Source organism: Diplotaxodon limnothrissa, linkage group LG12 (assembly GCF_057381915.1).
Source record: "Diplotaxodon limnothrissa isolate DT_005_m linkage group LG12, D_limnothrissa_male_GT1.1, whole genome shotgun sequence".
NCBI classification, from domain to species: Eukaryota; Metazoa; Chordata; class Actinopteri; order Cichliformes; family Cichlidae; genus Diplotaxodon; species Diplotaxodon limnothrissa.
In genome coordinates, this window is record NC_140607.1 from 23,434,424 (window position 1) to 23,454,201 (window position 19,778).

A 19,778-nucleotide genomic window follows, 5' to 3' on the forward strand; every position below is an offset into this window, starting at 1 on the left:
ATTGCCCTCTCTCTCTGACTTCTCCATACCTCCACAGGTATGTCATCTGGACCTTTCCTGTTTCCATTCTCTTGATAGCTCCTCTCACTTCCTCCTTATTATTTCTCTGCACTTCCTGATCCACTAACTTAACTTCATCTGTCCCCCATTTCATTTTTTCTTCATCAGTTTCTCAAAATACTTCTCAACACACCATCTTACATCTCTTGTTGAAATATATGCGTTGACGCCATATTTATGTTATAATTAGCCATAATCATAAAGTTTGTCAACTTGAAAAATCAATTAATGCAATCTAAATAAGACAAATGTTGTTTCATTTTAAAATATTACATGTATCATTAAAAAAAAGATTCAAAAGAAGTCGAAAGACAAATGGGATAAAGAATAATTATTAGTTTGTTTCTTTTTTGTCATGAACATCTTCATTAAGTTTCAAAACCATTAAACCATAAAAAAGAAAGACAATTCACAAGAAAAAACAAAATTATACTAAAATGTAACTCAAAATAGAGAAAGGTTGCAGCACTCTTCCTTGCATGACCAAAAAACAACACCAGTTCTATGAGGTTAGAACGATGCCACCTTAAAATAAAACTGGAAAAAATATTGAAAGTGAAAAATTTTACAGTTTCAATTAATCTTTTATTACTATCGTTTTTTTTCTTCACTTTCAATACAAAATGTTTCAGTACATTTATTTCATTTACAATATTTTTTTTCAGTTTCAATATTTTTTTCTGTTTTATTTTAAGGTGGCATCGTTCTAACCCCATACAATTCCCACTTAAATGATAAAGCTCATACTTCAGATCAGGCCCAAGAAAGAAAGAAAGGCTGGGTAGAGAAATCCCTATTCTGCTTACATTAGTTTATCTATAAATAATATAATATTTTATTGTTTAATTTGTAATTATTTTTTATATGTATTAGTATTTTTAATATACCTACATTTATTATTTAAATTTTATTTAACATGATATGACACGTTAATCTTTCGTTAATCAACCTCTTACCGGTGATGCCTTCCTAGGCACTTCGTAAAACACAAATTCTTAGATCTTAAAGTAGCCTAGACTACCAGTCTGTCAGTATTTATTACTTGACAGCAGTCAAAAGTAATAATTTGTGTGTTTTTAAGTTGATATTAGAAAATACTTAAAAAACTTTAGGGGGATTTGTTGTCTATTAATTTATTTATGTGAAACTAAATATGATTTGTTTTTACAGCAGTCAGGGGAGGTACTTGAACGTTTCAATCCTAGGCAGCAGGCAGAGCACACAGACTGAGCTGTCTGTGTGGCAATGATGGATACAAGCTAATCGTCCAACGTTACAAAACGTCTACAAAAGCTGTTGGAATATATTACGAGGTGTCACTCCATATATCGCCTCACAAATTTGGCTCTGATTTCTGACAGGCAGACATATCCGGTAAGTAGGTTCGGCTGCTAGTTTTAGCTAAGCGACCTAAAAACGGTAACAGCAACTGTGAAGGAGCAGCGCTGCTAACAATGTTAGCGTTAGCTTGCAACGTTGAGTTCCTTCGCTTCTTCTTTTAGCATTGGCCCAAATTTAAAAACAGATAAATGTGGCCATTTCTTTACACGTTTATGTAGCTTTGTCACACATTTAATAAACAATATACATAAAAAAATTCGAAGTTAGTATTCCTGCTTTCTGTTGACCTGAATTTGTCTAATCAATTATACGAAGGACCCCTTTTTCTCGAGTTCCGTATTATCGCAACCGTCACGATACTGGTGGCTATGATTTATACTGCCAAACACAGCACAGGTATACCCTGGCTCCAGACCTGTGCTTTGATTTAGTAGTAGCCGTCAGATTTTTCTAACGTGATGTTAAATTGAAGGTTTGCTGGTCGTTAGTTTTGTTACATGTTAAACAGTTCTTTGCGCCTTTGCAATCCTTGGGTCATTTGTTTGACGAAGGAGAAACACGGAAAGCAGGAATCCGCATATTATTTACGTCGACAGTATGTATTACAAACTAGACAATACGGCACTTCGTCGGTGATGTGTAATGCTGCTCTTTAGTGTGTAGTTGTTGCATTTTAGCTCCCGTTGGTCCTTGGGAATGTCCTTCTAGCTTGTTTTTTTCCCCTCCCAATTAAAAACATTTTAACTGAGTCACCACTTTTGAGGACATCTTTTTGCTGTTTGTGGTGCTGGGTATGTTTCAGTGTGACACCGTACAGGTGTGTAATATTTGTAAACATAACACCAAAGCTGTGCATGTGTTGTTTCCAATAGAATCACTAAACATACTGTTGTCTGTATGTATGTGCAAATAACATTTCCTGTGTAAGCTTTTTGTGTTTTTGCTGACAAAAAAGCTGCAACAAGCGACAGCGAGCTTTTTTTTTTTTTTACATGTCTGCAACCAACTTGCAAAACCACCACCTTTTTGCCAGAAATGCACAGAAAATATGTATTTAAAAGATGCAGTTAGAAAATAAAGTGTGGGGAAGTGTGCTAACCGTGGCTGTGCTTTGTGTGTTTTCAGTTGGTAGACAGCAATGGGTGGGCTGGGGAACGGGCGTCGTGGAGTAAGGTCACCGCCTCTTATGATTGCCGCTCTGATCGCCTGTATCTTGGTTCTGGGCTTTAACTACTGGGTGTCCAGCTCCCGCAACCTGGAGCTTGAGGTGGGTTAAAAAATATTCAAACTCTTCCTCATTTCTTATTTCTTTTGCGTGCTTACATGTTTGTTTGTTTTTACATCTTTCTTTAATAGTCCTTACTTTGATGTTGTGTTGCATGTGTTTTATTTTACCAATATAAATGTGCCAAGAACTGTTCTCGCTTACCGACTTAAAAGAAAATATAAATACTATCATAATTTGGAGGCCTTTGTGACCTTGTAATGATTGCACCAATTATAAATTTATTCTTTTTTTCTTTCACAATCACTATTCACACATAACTTTGAACTTTGAGTGTCTCCTTTCTTGTAAAATGCCTAGAAGTTAGGCAAGGTTTATACTACCTTGCCCTACCTCACCCCAAAAACGACAGATGGGGAAATATTGTTTGCTTGTTTGCGTTTCCACACAATTACCAGGAAGCTATGCAACACATGCAATTTATACAGTATATATACATTTCTTGCTGTATTTCCTTTTCCGTAAAATACCCATAATTTATGCAGTGCTTAAATTTACTTAACCTCCTAAGACCCGAACTCTTCCACAGTATGCATTTCTAATTTCTCTTTGATATTTGAGCATATCTGTCCTAGGAGGTTAAAATGTAATTATTTCGTCTTCCCTGTAAAATACCTGAAGTTAGGCAATACTAATAACTTCACTGCTGCATTACCTAAAATTACTTACAAATTGCTTAAAATTACTTACATAGCCTCCTGACTACCAGCAATGCAAATTTGTCCTCTGTAGAGCACCTTTCTAAACCTGAATATCTCCCATGCACTGCATACTACAGAATTGCCTCCTTTTGGTATCTACAGAGTACATTTAGGGCTTTCCAATGATACCAAATGTGAAGGGGTGGAGCTTTGGGAACTTTAGTTTTTTCATTAAGGAACATGGCAGCCACCGCTGCAAGCACATTTTATGGGAAGAAGAAAAGTAAGTGCATAAAACTTCTTATTGAGCAATTTTTAGCTATAAATGTTGTTAACATATTTTAAATAAGTCTCTTAATAACACATTAAAACATAGTATGCTTAATTCTAACTTCATTTTAGTATAGTATTGAAGTGTTTAAAAAATGTCCTCCATAGTGGACATTTGTAGTCATTTCCTCCATTTTGTTCTGTTTTTTAAATGACCAGAAAAGGAGTCCTTTTTAGAAGCAGAAAGAAATTTATTGCAGTTTGATGAGGGAAACCCAGATCTTGAGTTGTCTGATGAAGAAGATCATAGGGAATAAGCCCTTGAAGAAGAAAGAAGGAGGAGCATCAGGGATGGTACTCAGACCTGAACTTGCTGTCATTAAGTGGTTGGACAGTTGTCATGGCATCCTCTGCCTATGGCAATCAACCTCAGGACAGATGCACAAGATGGTCTAAGAAAAACAAAAGGTTTGTCCATGTGCCAAGTCCACTGCCAATTTCTGAGTACACTACCAATATAGGTGACGTGGACCTTGTTGCCGAATGTTGAGTTTCTACAGGATGGTCTCTCGCACTCAGAAATTGACAGTATGTGCAGTTTTCTACTTTTTGATCTGGCAATCACCAACTCGTGGCTTCAGTATAGCAGTGACTTGCAGTTTTGGGGGAAGAAACCACTACAGTTCCTTGAGTTCAAACTTCTCCTTGGTGAAGAGTTGAAGCAAATGTTTGCCATCAAAGTTCATTTTTACACGTTTGGCCTTCCAATGTCCTCAACAACAACAACAACAATCTTTATTTATAGAGCACATTAAAAGCCAGGGGCATGCCAAAGTGCTTTACATGAAACAATAAAACAATAAAATGATTTACACTAAAACATCAGAATCATATAGGTGTGGGATTATGTTCACAGGTAAAAACCACTAATAGGAACAGTCAATAGCACACAGCTGTAGCAAAGAAGAACTGTACCATCATACACAGTGATAGAGGACATAGGCAACGCAACAATAAAATAATAAAATAATTAAGACTATAACGTCAGAGTCATATAAGTGTGAGATTATGTTCACAGGTAAAAACCACTAATAAGAATAAACTATAGCACACAGCTAAAGCAGAGTAAAGCTGTAAAGCTGAACCATCAAACACAGTGATGGAAAACATTGACAGCACAGGACAACGCAAAACAACCAGACACATTAGAACATTAGAACAACTCACTAGAAGCAAGGCGAGAATTTAACTGGTAGAAAAAGCAAGTTCAAACAGATATGTTTTAAGCCGTGATTTAAAAGATTGAATAGAATCAGACGCCCGGATGCCAATCGGGAGACTGTTCCACAGCTCAGGTGCAGCTAGAGCGAACGCTCGATCACCTCTAGTCTTCAAGCGAGATCTGGGCTGAACCAACAATGACTGTGAGGAAGATCTTAAGGCCCTCGTAGGAAGATATGAATTTCCTCTGCAGTGGACATGTGATATCTAAAAAATGTAAACTTTTTTTTCCCAAAAAATTATTTCAGTCTTCTAATTACCTTACAAACATTGGGGGATTTAAATTTTTTTTTGATTGGACAACATTTTTTTTCCTGGTAGTCAGGAGGATAGTACTTAAATGTAATTAAAGTTTAATTATTTTTGTTTCCTTTGAAAACCTGACTTGTTACTAGAGATGGACCGATCCGATATTACGTATCGGTATCGGTCCGATACTGACCTAAATTACTGGATCGGATATCGGAGAAAAATAAAAAATGTAATCCGATCCATTAAATATCATGAAAGCACCTCACAAAACTTGCAACAAGCTGTAACTCACCCCAGAACGTTAGCACGTCGGAGCAGTATGCATCACGTGATAGAGCGGCTGTGGCATGCGGGACCTGTCGGTGCTCTGGATAGCATTTGGAGCTTCGCTAGCAACCCGGCATTTCATCTCCGACAAAGTTATCCCCGAGAGAAGTAAAGCAAGTGTGTAAGTCCATCTCTGAATGTTTGTAAAGCATTCCTGCGTTAAGCTTAACAAGCGACTGCCTCTCGCTCTCCGGCTGCTACTTCAATCATGAAACTGCTTAATGATCAGCTGATCGGCTTTTCTGTCATGAGTCCGTGTCTCTTGTTTGCTTTTGGCCCACTTTGCACCAGAAAGAGGAAACCAGCGGCTGAACAACAGCAGCACGTTTAAGCTTGATCAGCTGTTGTTAGAATTTATTTAATATTACTTTCTACACCAGGATCCTTTTCTACGCAGCTGACGGCTGTAACTGTGCAGGGGCGGATCTAGCAAAGTTTAGCCAGGGGGGCCGATAGGGCATTAACAGGGAAAAGGGGGCACAAAGACATACTTTTCTTTCTTATTCTCATTTAAAATGTCGAGCTTTTAATTATTTAATATTTATCTGAATCTTACACCCAAAGTTTTAATCTGATGTAAAATGTATAGAAGTCCATTATTGTATATAGTAACTGTTAAGTCTAATATACCCTAGTAAGCTATAGTACTTTTTCCTTTGGGAAGGTACCATCTGTGCAGTCTGCAATTTTGTTGAAGAAAGATGTTGAATCTATTTAATATTTCTTGAAAAAGAATTGATTTCTGTGTATTTTTTTTTTTCACACTGCATCAAATTAAGGTTGATTACGTCGATTAAGCATCATGAGGTGGAGTGTGAGGGGTGGTTCCCTATTTTTTATTTATTTATTTTTGTTGTTGCTGGGAGTTGGAACCCTATTAGTTAGGTTGCTTAATATTTATGCTAAGTACTCTTTAAAATACCAGAATAGGGAGGATGGTGTAGGTTTAAGTTTATTAGATTGATCAGTATTGCTGAACTATGAAATATTTTTTTTTGCATACAGGTATAACAGAATAGCTTTAGTGTAGTTGTTGTTTTAAACTTGAGTATGAACTTATACAAAATGCAGCAAGATATTTAAAAAACAGTTTTGTTGATTAAAAAACACTATATCGGATTCATATCGGTATCGGCAGATATCCAAATTTATGATAAATTTTCTTCAATTGTGGATAATGGCTCTCACCGTGTTTCAATTAGATGTGGCTTTGTAACACTTTTCAGATTGATAGATGTCAGTGACTTTGTATTTCATCCGTTAAGAGTTTTTGAGTTTTCTTTAGATTGCGACATGATGTGTTGCTTCTTGAGATATTTTAGCCTACTTCGCTTTGTCAGATAGGTTCTATTTAACTGATTTCTTAATTCAACAGGTCTGACAGTGAATAGTGAATAGTAACATTGAATCAGTATTCCAAAAAATGTGGTTAATCTCAGTTAATTGATCATTTTAAATCTGCATCTTTATCAAATTTTAATATTTGATGATCTGAAGTATGTAAGGGTGACAAATAATTAGGGTTTTTTTTTTCAGTCCAGTTTTTATTGTTGTTTAATATATTGCATTAAATGGCAAGACATTTCTGTCAAATAAGGTAAGAAAGACTCCTTTTTTTTTAGCTTAATTGACACAGGAAATAAGGTAAAACATGCATGTATAACTATATATATCTATATGCATAGTTAACCCTTAAAGACTCATTCTGAACCAGGACGTTTCTGTCATTTTGTTCTCTTCATATGGATGTTATCATGACCCATGACAAATTCTAAATAAGTGGTCTATATAAAAAGCAGTAACGTGATACTGATCTTGCTGCATGTGACACAGACTAAACTGTATGAGCTGGAGGGCCAGGTGCGACGTGGAGCAGACGAGATGAAGAAGAAGAAGGAGTTCGAACAGGTGATCGAGAAACAAAAGGATCAGATCAGCAACATACAAAGTCTCTATAAGAGCAAGCTGGAGGGAGCTGAGATCTCCTGCAGCCAACACAAGGTGCACACAAACAAAACTGGTGACAATAAAACCTTTATGTGCACAAACGCCACCTCAGAGGCGCTGTCTATCAGCTCTTGTCACAAGGGAATCCTTGGGCCAATGAACACACTTTTCTGATTTACTCACTGTTGCGATTCACACCACATAAACATTTTATCAGGGAAAAATTTCATATGAACAATAAATAAGTGTGATAAGTGAGTATTGACATGCGTTGTGTGTTTGTGTTTAGGCCACACTGCAGCAGAACATTTCCTCCAGTGTAAAAACCATACAGGAACTCAAAGGTAACATAATGTTTAGCTTCTGCCCCTTTATTTGATTAAAGTGTTGCGTTGACTTAACAACCATCACATGGCCGCTACAAAACTGTGAAGTTAATTTCATGTATGTGTATGTGTGTCTTTGTGTGTACTGTAGGTCAGCTGAGTTGGCTGAATGATGCTCTGGGGAAACTTGAGAAAGAGCTGCAGAGTTGCCAAGGCAACATCAACACACTTAATAACAAACTTATGTATGACATGTAAGAAAATGATTCATTATTATTATTATTTTTTTTATTTTTTTTTTAGTACACACTTATATTTGTATGCATCTGTTTGTAAAGAAAGTATGATCACTGCACATGCCAGTATAATATGCTACTGTTTACTGCCTGTGTGTTGTGTATGTAGGACCCAGTGTAACGCCCAGGTGCTGTCCCAGAAAGAGCTGTGCAATGAGAGAGTGGCTGCCGCTAAACTTGAAGCTGAGAAGAAAATGCAGAAGCTCATCCATACACCTGTCTCCTCACAGGTGGGTTTGGCTTTCCTGTTAAGCAGCGAAGCATGTGAAAGGATGCAAAGTCACTAGTCTTTCGACATGATTGAGACTTGGGCAGAGGGGTGGACCTGATTCTTTTCCTTTTTTTTTTTTTTTTTTTTTTTTTTGTCACCAACCCCGTTATGTTAATCAGGACAAGGTAAAATCTTAATGTCTTAAAACACTTTCCTACCATACGTGATTATCGTCACTACTGTTTTTACATTTTACCATTTTACTGTTTTTACATGCAAATGGGGAAATTTGAGTTCCTTTTGCTCGTGTTTGTTTGCGCATCTAGGCAAAAAAATAAAAAACCCTCTAATTCTGCATGGCAAGAGCTATGGAGCTGTGACACAGAATTGTATATTAATTTCTTAGCAGGAAAATGTTGGAGCAGTGGAAATCAACAAGTCAGTCAAGGCCCTGTCTGATGGAATTCCAGCAACTGCTTCAAGCCAAACACCAAGTTTCTCTCAACCCAAAGGCAATAAAGTCCATGAACTACTGACAAATGAAATAATGGTGGATATAAGTAAGACAAAAAACATAAATGGTCTGCTTAACTGAAATATACACTTGTACATATTGTGTGTCTAAGCATAGTTGGTGGACAACCTCACATTGCACTTGCTTTTTGTTATTTTCTTTCTAGTTCCCAGCGCTCCAGTGGAGCAGCCTACATCAAAGGATCTCTCCAAAGCAGGGCCAGAGTCCGTTCCCGCAACTGCTGCATTGAAACAGGAAGACAAACAGCCACAAGAAGGAGCTGACAATGCAGATGAGGTGGAAGGAGAGACTGGTAAACTTTTGGAGAATAATCTGATTGAAGACAAAGAGAATGAGGCGATGGATGCTCATGAAGAAGATCCTCAGACAGAAGGTAAATAATTTGGATAGTCACATAGATTTAATGTATTAGCAGCTGTGTTTTGCTGCCTGGCAATCACACGTCCTGTTGTTTAGTGGAAAGACTTTACCACAGGGCCCAAACCAGTACTAACTGAGCACTTCCTCTTACTGTTTTTAAAATTTGAGAAAACTCTTCAGTTTAGTGAACAGAACCTCTTTGTTATGTAAGAGCGTTTTTATTAGAGGTAATTTTCTTTAAAACTTCTTCCTACTTCTTCCTACAATATTGGTGCTGATCGCTCCACAAAAGCTGCTGTACATGTGCACATGTATGAAAGCAAGTGTTATATTATAGTTTTTCATTTTCTAATTATGGTTTTATTATTTCATTTTGAATTTTAATTTTAGTTAGCATCCAGAGTTGATTTTCTTATTTCAGTTTAGTTTTTAACTGTTTGAAAATGCTTAGTTTCTGTGTTAGCTTTAATATTTTATTTATTAGTCTTTGGAGGGAATATGTTAGAGACAAGATTCAGGAAAATCAGTCCATTTAAATGTTTTTCAAACATGTTTTTTGTTTTTTTGTTATTTGAGTTAACTATAATGTTTTTTCACATCTAGTTTTTGTTTTTAAGATTAGTTTTAGTTAACGATAATAATTTCTTTTGCTAATATATTTATAACTTGGAGTGTGTGTGAGAAAACTCGCCAGCATGTTTTACCAACAACCTCATTGACTGAGTAGCAAGAGATTATCTATCTATAGATTTTAGGCTATTCTTATAGACTTTTCAGCAAAAACAATGCACTTGTTTTATATGGTTATATTTTGACATCTTTTATACCTTTTTTAATGTATTTCATTCTATCTGTGATTTGTTCTTTCAGAAGCAGACCCTGGAATGGAAGGGATGCTGATTGGTCGAGGAAAGGCTGATGAAACTCAAGCTGGTCAGAAACTTCAGGAACCAGAAGAGTACGACGCAGATGAACAAGTCGTGGGTGGAGAAGATTTAGAAAAACCACAGGAGAACAAACAGGATGAAAATATAGGTATGTGTTTTAAATAAGCATTTAGAGAGTGAGCGCATTCTGGTCTCGACAGGCTTTATGTCAGTAGGAAGGATGATTCTGAATGCCAGAGATAACCACTGTCCTTCAATCAAACTTTATCGTATAGCCCTTGGCAGTCCTAGTATAAATTTTTATGCAAAGTAAAATGTCATATGGCAATATAATCACTATAGCTATGTTTATGTTCTCTAGCGAGCACAACAACAGAACAAGCACAGGCAATAGCTGCAGGGTTCGTACGGGTGCTTGAAATCCTTGAAAATGCTTGAATTTTAATGTTGTCTTTTCAAGGTTTGAAAAGTGCTTGAATTTCAGATGTGGTGCTTAAAAGTGCTTGAAAGTGTAGCTGTATTTCATTCACCTCAAACAACTATCTGATTGAATAGTTTTCCTTTCAGATAGAGAAATAAAATGAGTCGCAAAATGTCAAAGCAAAATTTCCCCGCCTGGCTGCCTTGTGTCTGTTTCAACGTGTGACCCCCGCCCCTCCCTCGGCCAGTCGGGGATGAGTGCGCTAACATACCTGTAGGTTGCTGTTGTAATGAGTGTTGTCGGAAAACGACAATGGTGGAGTTTGCGCTCTCCAATTGCATGATAGGTGAGTGCTAGTAAATAATTTTCCAGTACGCTTACGTTACACACGCTATTTTTTTTTAAATTATGATTATTATTTTGCTATCAAACTCGAAATGCACTGAGTGTGATGCAGTATGGCAGCGCTATTATGGAATATGCTGTGAACTTAGCTAACATTACTTAGCAGTGATATGAGTTAATTTACTCAAGTGAAAGGTTTAAACATTAGCCTGATACATAACTAGCCAACTTAGGCTTTCTGATTAACCCTCTGGGGTCGACGGACCCAGAGTCTCCATTTCAACTTGGGTTGAACGTGCGGACTTCAAACTGTATACCAGTTGTTAAATTGTGTTGATAGGCCACGTAAAACCAGTGTTTGTTTTTTTTCTGAATAAAACAGTGGCGTTTACTCCGGGAAGAAACGGTAAAAACTATTTTCTAAGGAGAGCGCTAGCAAACACGCTTTGCCTGTGAATGGAAAAAGAAAAAACACTCCATCCCTATTGGTGGAAAAATGTACCATGTCGACCAATCAAAAAATTATATGGCAACATGTGGCATCTGGTTGTTTGGGAAGAGGGGGAAGTTTTAGGAGTGACCGGTGAGAGAGAGAGAGCGAGTGAGCGAAAGAGAGAGTGAGTTTTGATACGTGAGAGATTTTTGACGTTTGCCGTGTTTGGAGTCTCAAGTTAGTGTGTTGTCTTGTGTAGTTAGCAGTGTTGGTCAAGTTACTTGAAAAAAGTAATCAGTAACTAATTACTGATTACTTCCCCAAAAAAGTAATTCCGTTACTTTACTGATTACTTATTTTCAAAAGTAATTAATTACTTAGTTAGTTACTTTTTAAAAACACGATTTACAACCTGAATAGGTGATAAAGCGATAGATCTTTCAGCCCAATTCTACTTTTTCTACATAATCCATCATACAAAATGTAATCAAATGGAAACGTCTCTTTTTAAAACTTGTTTTATTAGTTTTAATCTTTTAACTTTATGCATCAAGCAAAAATTTTATTATATGCAACATTCTCTGACTGGAAGAAATTTGTTTAATATTTAAACCTATTTTCTGCACATTCCAGCACATAAAATAATTTTTGTGTGTGTTTACACTCAGTCTTTCAAATAGATGCAAGTAAAACACAGCAGAAAATAAATAAAATCAAAGACTAGCGGTCCTTTGGCTCTATTTTCACCTGTAAAGCAGGAGTGGGGCAGGCGGAGGTTTACCCTGGTGCAGGTGTGCCGCAGCGGTCAGTGGAAGAATCCGCGAGTTTCTCTGAGTTTTCCCATTACGTTGCGCACTCGGTGCTTGCTTGGAAGTTTAGGGGGTTTTTTCGCTGTAAAAAGAAGTTTTCTTCCCACGCACAACGGACGCTAATGTTTTTGTCACTTTTTATGGACTCAAACTCAAAGTAAGGTCAGTACTTCCACGCTTTAAACGCTGCATGCTCATACTCTCTCCTGCACTCGATATATGATCCATTGTTGATCTGCACACAGCTGTTGTCACGAACGTCGTGCTCGCTTACGTCACTGTCATGAGACATTCTCGCAAAAAAAAATCACGGTTTTAGTAACGCAGTAACGCACCGTTCCTACGGGAAAGTAACGGTAATCTAATTACCGTTTTTGCGATAGTAATCCCTTACTTTACTCGTTACTTGAAAAAAGTAATCGGATTACAGTAACGCGTTACCAGTAACGCGTTACTGCCCATCTCTGGTAGTTAGTGTGTAGTGTAGTCGTGTTTTGTTTTGTGTGTCAGTTCTACTAGTGAATGTCACAGTTGCTGCAAAAAAGCCACCAAAGGCATATTGCAGTGTAAACGCTGAGTGACACACCTGCTGTCAGACCTGCAGGTTTATCCCTGTGCTGTTCTCATCTGTGTTATAGTGGACACCAACTATTTTTTGGAGTTGCATAAATCATTTTTGTGCCTTCTTATCTGATGCAGAACAGCTGATTCTTCTGTAAAGTAGTTTTAAGTAGTTATATAAAAAAACTGAGCCTTGGCTGCATTTTTAGGTAAATAGTACCATATAACTTTGTTGTTTGCAAAACTGACAATTTATTTAAAAATGTACAATTTCTATTTGCATTTGAATTTCTGAAAATGATTCGTTAAATATGCTTGTGGTTTTTACAGTCAAAAATATCACTTTCTACTCGTATTTTAAATTTTGTCTGAATTTAGATAAATTGTTGTATGTTGAAATGAGAAAATAACAGATTAAAAACTCTTTATCTTGCCAAAGGTGAAATATAGTCAAAAACGGCCAATTATTCCCTGGACCCCAGAGGGTTAAAGGCTAAAAGCAAAGTTGTCACCAAGTACTGTTTATATTTGTGTGTATTGCTGCAGCTTTTTTGAGTATTAACTTGGTGCCTTTGGGTGAAATAATGGTAATATGAGGGACTGATCCATATGGTCACAAAGACTAGCCACTTGTTTCTGTGCTACCAAAGTTCCCCGGCTTTCATTCAAAATGTGTTTCTGGTCAGCACCTGCACATTAAACTACTTAAACATTATGAATGGCTTCAAGCTCACACTGAGGCCTGTGGGGCACAATCAGCCACTGAGACAGTACACACCCATTGAATGTGTATTTGTATATGAATATTTCATACTTTAAGGCTGCCTGTTTATTTAAGGGAGATGAACAAAATACATTGGAATTGTACGTGATAATATGACGGATGATAAATTCAATAGATTTTAAGTAGATACTTGTAAATTTTCTTATAGTCTTATATGTTGAATTGAACTATGTGATCTATTCAAAGCCTCCCAGTGAGTGCTGTTCTCCATGCCTGTCTGACTGTACATGATGGTATTAGCACAAACACTTTAAAGGTGATCATTTAGGACTTCAGCAATAATACAGACAGCAATGTAGTTAGCAATAAAACAGTTTCATTGGGAATTAACTTAAAAAACAAACAACAAACAAACATCTCCTATTTCTTGTCACACAGGAAAGAAGCATCAATCCATCCATCCATGAGCGCTTTTTTTCTCCAGGGGTATTTTTTTTTTTTTTTTTAACTGTTTTCAAACTTAACTTAAAATTTCAGTGTTTCCTAGTTGTGGACTATTGGTTAGTCCAGCCGATTAAGAAATTAATTGTCACAAACATCCCTAATATTATATAACAGACAACAGAAAACAAGACAGTTTTTTTTCTACGCAATAGAGCTATAATAAGTTTTTTTTTAAATTATCCTACTTTTTATAAAAGAGAACATTTATTAAAGAATATGTATTTAATTAAAAAACTCTGTTCATCTAAAGCAGGGGTCAGCAACCTTTAAGACCCAAAGAGCCGAAGATCCATAATTGGCCTATCTGGGCTTGAAAGTCTCGATAAATGCACGGCGTTTCGCCGGGTACACTGGCTTCCGCGAGTGTGATGCTTATTTTGAGCAATGAAAAAATAACAAAATATAATTTTATTTGTATATTGCAAAATCACAATAATCTTCTAATTTAGAACTACAAGTTAAAAAAAAAATTAACATAAATAAAATACACTTGAGCTAAATACTAATTTATTTTCCCAAACCGCGCGGAGCCGCACTATAAGGACTAAAGAACCGCATGCGGCTCCGGAGCCGCAGGTTGCCGACCCCTGATCTAAAGGGTATAACAAAAAGGGGGAGCTTCCTGCTCGAAAATGAAATGTCCCCATGTCCCCACTGGGCGATCGTGGCTCAAGAGTTGGGAGTTCGCCTTGTAACCGGAAGGTTGCCGATTCGAGCCCCGGTTGGACAGTCTCAGTCGTTGTGTCCTTGGGCAAGACACTTCACCCGTTGCCTACTGGTGGTGGTCAGAGGGCCCGGTGGCGCCAGTATCCGGCAGCCTCGCCTCTGTCAGTGTGCCCCAGGGTGGCTGTAGCTACAATGTAGCTTGCCATCACCAGTGTGTGAATGTGTGCATGAATGGGTGGATGACTGAACGTGTAAAGCGCTTTGGGGTTCTTAGGGACTAGTAAAGCGCTATACAAATACAGGCCATTTACCATTTTTCTGGGCGTGGGTGCTTAACTAGTTAAAAAGAACAAAAAAAACCAAACAAACATCTGTCTCCTATTTTTTTTTATGTCACACAGGAAAGAAGCTTCAGTATCTGATGAGACGACATTAATTTGTTGGTGTTTGTGGTGTTTTGTGCAGTTTTCTGGTTTTTCTGGGTTGTTGTTTATTTACAGTGGAGATGAATATCTCTAACAAGTTGATTTGTTCACATTTGCACATCTTAATTTTTAAGAGGAATGTGTTTTTTGAGTTTGTACACTATATGCATGTAAGGCAACAGTTTCCTTTTTCACTATTTTTGTGTGCTGCATTTTCCTCTTTTAACAAAAGGGGAACAAAAGACATTTAAGTCGAGACCTAAGAGGATTTGTTAAAATTTTTACAAGGTCTTACTGAGGTGATGCAAAGTGAAACATGCTTTCTTCTTTTTTGGTAATGTGCTGGAAAAGCTTGAAAATTGACCTTGAATGTGCTTAAAAAGTGCTTGAATTTGACCCTGAAAAATGTGTATGAACCCTGTAGCTGATTGTCAGCCTTCCCTGGTGATTTAGTAACTAATAAGGAAGCTACTTCAGCAACTAAAGCACACTACGTTGCCAAATATGTAAAAAAACAAAACAAAACAAAAAAAAAACCCCAAAAAACTGGAAACACTACACACTGTTTCTTCATTTGAGGCAAAATGCACTTTTGAGTACTACCAAGAAGGAGAAGTAGCAGCTGGTCATGTGGAAGAGCAAAGACTGGATGTGCTCATACACGGGGAAAGAAGGCCTGTAAGCAACTTGCTAAAAAAGCCTGAGTAAAGATACAACATTCCAGTTAGAAAATATTTTCCTTTTTTATACAATACTGCGCTGCTACTGAAGAGTTAAAACGCTTTAGTTATTCTCAGACAGAAGTATTATGCAGTTATTTTTTACTTTATATTTCTGGAGAAAATACGACTTCTGAAGTGTCACTGGATATAACACTCCATGCCAAGCTGCAGGCATCAAAGCGTTGTTCAGTATTTTTATTTTATTCGTGTATTTATTTTGTCATTAGACATTTTTTTTTCAATATCATGATCTAACTTTGAGGCCATATTGGCCGGTAATAGTGATCATTACAAAAATAAATGTACGTTGTCATTTTAGAAAGTTCTTGTTTCTTTTTAATAACCATGTTGTACTTGTTGGTAGACAAGGTCATGGAGGATGAACTGGCTGACTACAATGGAGATGATGAGAATGAAGGGGAGCCTGAAGCAGACAAACAAGCTGAGCTAGCTCAAATCTAAGGTATACACTCAGACTCACACACTGTTGTCTTGCTCCGTGGCATTCACATACTCTATTCTTCAGGTCGTGATGAAAAAAACACTGACTCAACATGATATGCAGTGTAATTGCTGAAATAATGTCGTATCAAGCACACGTTTTTGTTCAGAGAGCAATCTGAATTTGATTTTCTTCATGCTTACTTAATTTTATGAGTTTAACGACTATTTAGCATCCACCCATTCTGCATTACTCCACTGCAAATTACAAAGATGAGCCATCTGGAGTTATTGATCTGGCCTTCCTTAAGGGTTTTAACCTAATGATGGACTCCTTCACTTGCTTCAGCATCTGTATGAATCTCATATTTAGAGTTAAAGTTGAACAGTTACCATATCCAAGTTCAACACTTAGAATAAACTCATATTTGCTTAATTATTTGTGGAATAACAAGGAAACTGGCGTCACCAGGCCCTGAAGCTGTTGATCAGCCAATCATCCAGTTGCTTTTCAGCCTTTAAAAATGGGAGATGATGTATAAAAATGACTATGTTCTGAACAGTTCACAGTACTTTTGTTAAACTCCTTGAATTAAAGCTAAAGGTCTGCATATTAACTTCTTGGCAAAACTGTACATGTCAAAAAGTTCAGCAAGTGAGAGACTAATAATTATTTTGAAAGACAACCCCCTGCATCCCGACTGAGCTCAGCAGAATCAGGAAAGCAGCCAGCAACAAAGAAGAGAAAATATGATACAGTTCTATGTAAATATCCTGTGGTGATGAGTGTGGGAGATGGCCAGGCTGGAGCCAGGCCCAGTCATTTTACTGCAGAAACAAAACCATGAATAAACATAAAAAGGAAAAGCTACACTTGGGAACTAAAGTCTGATACAGCAGCATGTAGTAATAAATCAGTAAATAAGTACCAAGATGAAAATGAAAAGCTCAGTACATCATGCATACTGAAGTACAGACAGTTAAGGAAACAGTTGGCACATTCGTTCACTGATGCATCTTTTTCTGAATGTATTTTTGTTGCAGGGCACAGCTTGAGAAGGATGCCGGATATCAGATTGGGGAAACAGGATCTGCTTTACATCCACAATGCTGTAAAGGTTCAAGCAGCTCGGGGGAAAATAAACATCAAATAGAATTCACTGTATGAAAAACTGGTTAAAAGTAGCTTCCTGGATGACTTTCTTTAATCTTTTAATTTGATATTTTCTTATCATCTACTATTTAACTCATGTCTCAAGACTGTCGACTTGGAAAAACTGAATACCTGGAATTCAAGCATTGTAATGACGTGTTGACTTTCACTGTTTGTCTAGTTTTCAGTGGTTTTAAGGTTTGAAAAGCTGCAACAAGTTTAAAGATCTGAGTAATTTCTGTCACAGAATTGCTCCATCTGGCCGCCGCTCTACAAGATTCAACAGCACGTTGAACAAAGCCTTAACTCACTCATAGAAATGATTTTGACTTTCGGGTCAGAGGTCAAGATATGCTAATAATTATGTTAGTTCTAAAGCGCCATTATCAAACTGTTCAGAGCTGCATTTTCAATCACAGCGTGTCAAACGTGTGAGTTTTAAATTATAATGAAATGGAATTGCTGGAAAATGCTGACACGTAGTACGTTCTTTACCTGATCATAGGTTAACATTTTGACTGTCTTTGGTCTGCGGGGCTAAATGGACTGTGCATTATGTCTATAAGTGGAAGGGGGGGGTCTGACAATTGCTGTTACATTATGAAGGGCATTTCCATGGAGCGGGGATGGCACCTCAAGCTTTATTTCTCCTGCACTAATTTGGAAGCAGTTAGGCAAATGTCAAGTAATATTAGCTAGATGTCAGGTGTAATTATATCCAGATTATTTTCTGCCTTTTGTTGTATGCAGGTTTGTCTGCGCTCTGCTCTCTATAGAAAAATTGACTAAAGAGCTGCAATTATAGACAGTGTTAGAAGTGTAATCACTGTAATTTTCATAACACCGTGGTTATCATTGCAAGTATCCTGACGCGTGCAGTGCAAATTTCTCTTCCTAGGCTACTTTTCATTTGCCAATTTGAATTTTTTTCTTTCTTTGGGTGGTTAAAGTACAATAGGTTTCTAACGCAGTGACATTCATCTGCCTGGTGTGACGATGGGTTTGACTGCTGGTGTTATTCAGCCCACAGAAACTTCTATTTTCAGTTCAAGCACCTAAAATATCCTGTACCATTGTTTTGTTCTGTTGATTTTAAAGCACACGATCTGCCTTTTGGTAGAAAGTGTGCAGCCGCCAAATTAATGTGGTCTTCACGTTACACGTAAATGCATTAGCTTCAGTGCAGAAGCACAGACAGACTATATGTGGAGGAATGTATGAGCTGTAGTTGTTTCTCAAGCTCTGAAGCACACACAGGTAAACTAAAAGCTTCTCGGATACAACATTGTTTAGGTATCATAGATGGAGTTTGTCTACTGTATAATTTTCCGTCTAAAATCAGTTACATCATTTCTTGAAATGACTGAAATATTTAAAAAAAAAAGTGTCATTATGAAATTCTTGACCTAATCAGAGGTTGCAGAGCTTGGGAAGCAACTGTTCATTTCAAATTCTAGATCAAATAGCTTTGATCCTTTTAGCAACACGGACTAAGAGATGATAGTCGATAGGCAGCAGCACTATCTCATGCTTGAACATAAGTCAACATCACTCCTGCAGCAGCACTCCTCAAAACTAATCAATGCAATTTTGCTGCCTTGTTGTCTCCCTTTTGGCCCATCTGCAGGGAACTTGCGTTACAGATTTTTATTTTTATTTTTTTGATTGTGTTATTTTATTTATGTTTTTTATTGTTTGTTTCAGCGTCTAACTTTGCAATCCTTGATAACTACTGCATTGTTTTCAGGAAGTTTTGTTTACTGAACTCAAAAGTATGTGTAGCCTGAGAGAATGTTTTATGATTTTTATTAATTAGATTAACTTTTATTAAAATTTGATTTGTTGGAATTTGCATTTTATTTTATTCTGCTGAACAAATTTGTGAAAGATTTTTTAAAAAATCATTGCCTTTATTGACAATAAAAATGTTTTTATTTCCTCTATCGATACATTTTCATGAGGGAGTAATATGTCACAAAGCTCAAATCATATGAAAGTTTACAGGTGTAAATCCTTCAGTAAAAATGATCAGCTCTTTACAGGCTTCCATTTTCCCTGTTTCATTCAAAAGTGCTCTAATCACACCACTGCTCAACAAAAAAGAACTAATTATAAACCTATTTCTAATCTTTCTTTCCTCAGCAAAATATTTGAAAAAATGTTCATAAAAAATTGAATGAATATCTTTAGATAAGTACCAGTCAGGTTTCAGAACTAATCACAGCTCTTATTTAAAGCTTGAAGATCGAGAATGACTCACTTTTAGTTATTTAGTTGTAACTCTTCTCAGCTTCACTGCTGCCTTTAACACTGCTCATCAAAATATTTTAAGTCAAAGGCATCATGATTGAGTTTAACAAGCCAGGTTCTCAAATTGTAAGACTGACGTTTATGTGCTTCAATTAGTAGTTTTAGACTTGCAGAAATAAAACTTTAGGCAGGGGTACCTCAAGCTGCTGTCCTTGGTCCACTGCTCTTTAGCCTTTACATAACATTTACAAAGGTTGGTTTATACATTTAGAGAAACAGCTTGCGGCACAAAAGACTAATTTGAA

The 19,778-nt window shown here is 36.9% G+C and overlaps 1 protein-coding gene across 4 annotated transcripts; it reads left to right on the forward strand.

Annotated features, from left to right (window-relative positions):
• Positions 1 to 1,286: 1,286 nt before the first annotated feature.
• golm1 (golgi membrane protein 1) lies at positions 1,287 to 19,006 on the forward strand. Of its 4 annotated transcripts, none has more exons than XM_085368355.1 (11): positions 1,287 to 1,434; positions 2,527 to 2,668; positions 7,291 to 7,458; positions 7,694 to 7,748; positions 7,882 to 7,984; positions 8,136 to 8,256; positions 8,644 to 8,797; positions 8,918 to 9,145; positions 10,003 to 10,167; positions 15,994 to 16,092; positions 17,115 to 19,006. In XM_085368355.1, the coding sequence occupies exons 2-10, from the start codon at positions 2,540 to 2,542 to the stop codon at positions 16,089 to 16,091; spliced, it is 1,221 nt and encodes a 406-aa protein (XP_085224481.1). In that variant the 5' UTR covers positions 1,287 to 1,434; positions 2,527 to 2,539; the 3' UTR covers position 16,092; positions 17,115 to 19,006. The 4 variants fall into 4 exon arrangements, with proteins under 4 accessions (XP_085224481.1, XP_085224482.1, XP_085224483.1 ...); XM_085368356.1 differs by having other exon boundaries at positions 8,647 to 8,797; XM_085368357.1 differs by having other exon boundaries at positions 7,291 to 7,365.
• The last annotated feature ends 772 nt before the right edge of the window (positions 19,007 to 19,778 follow it).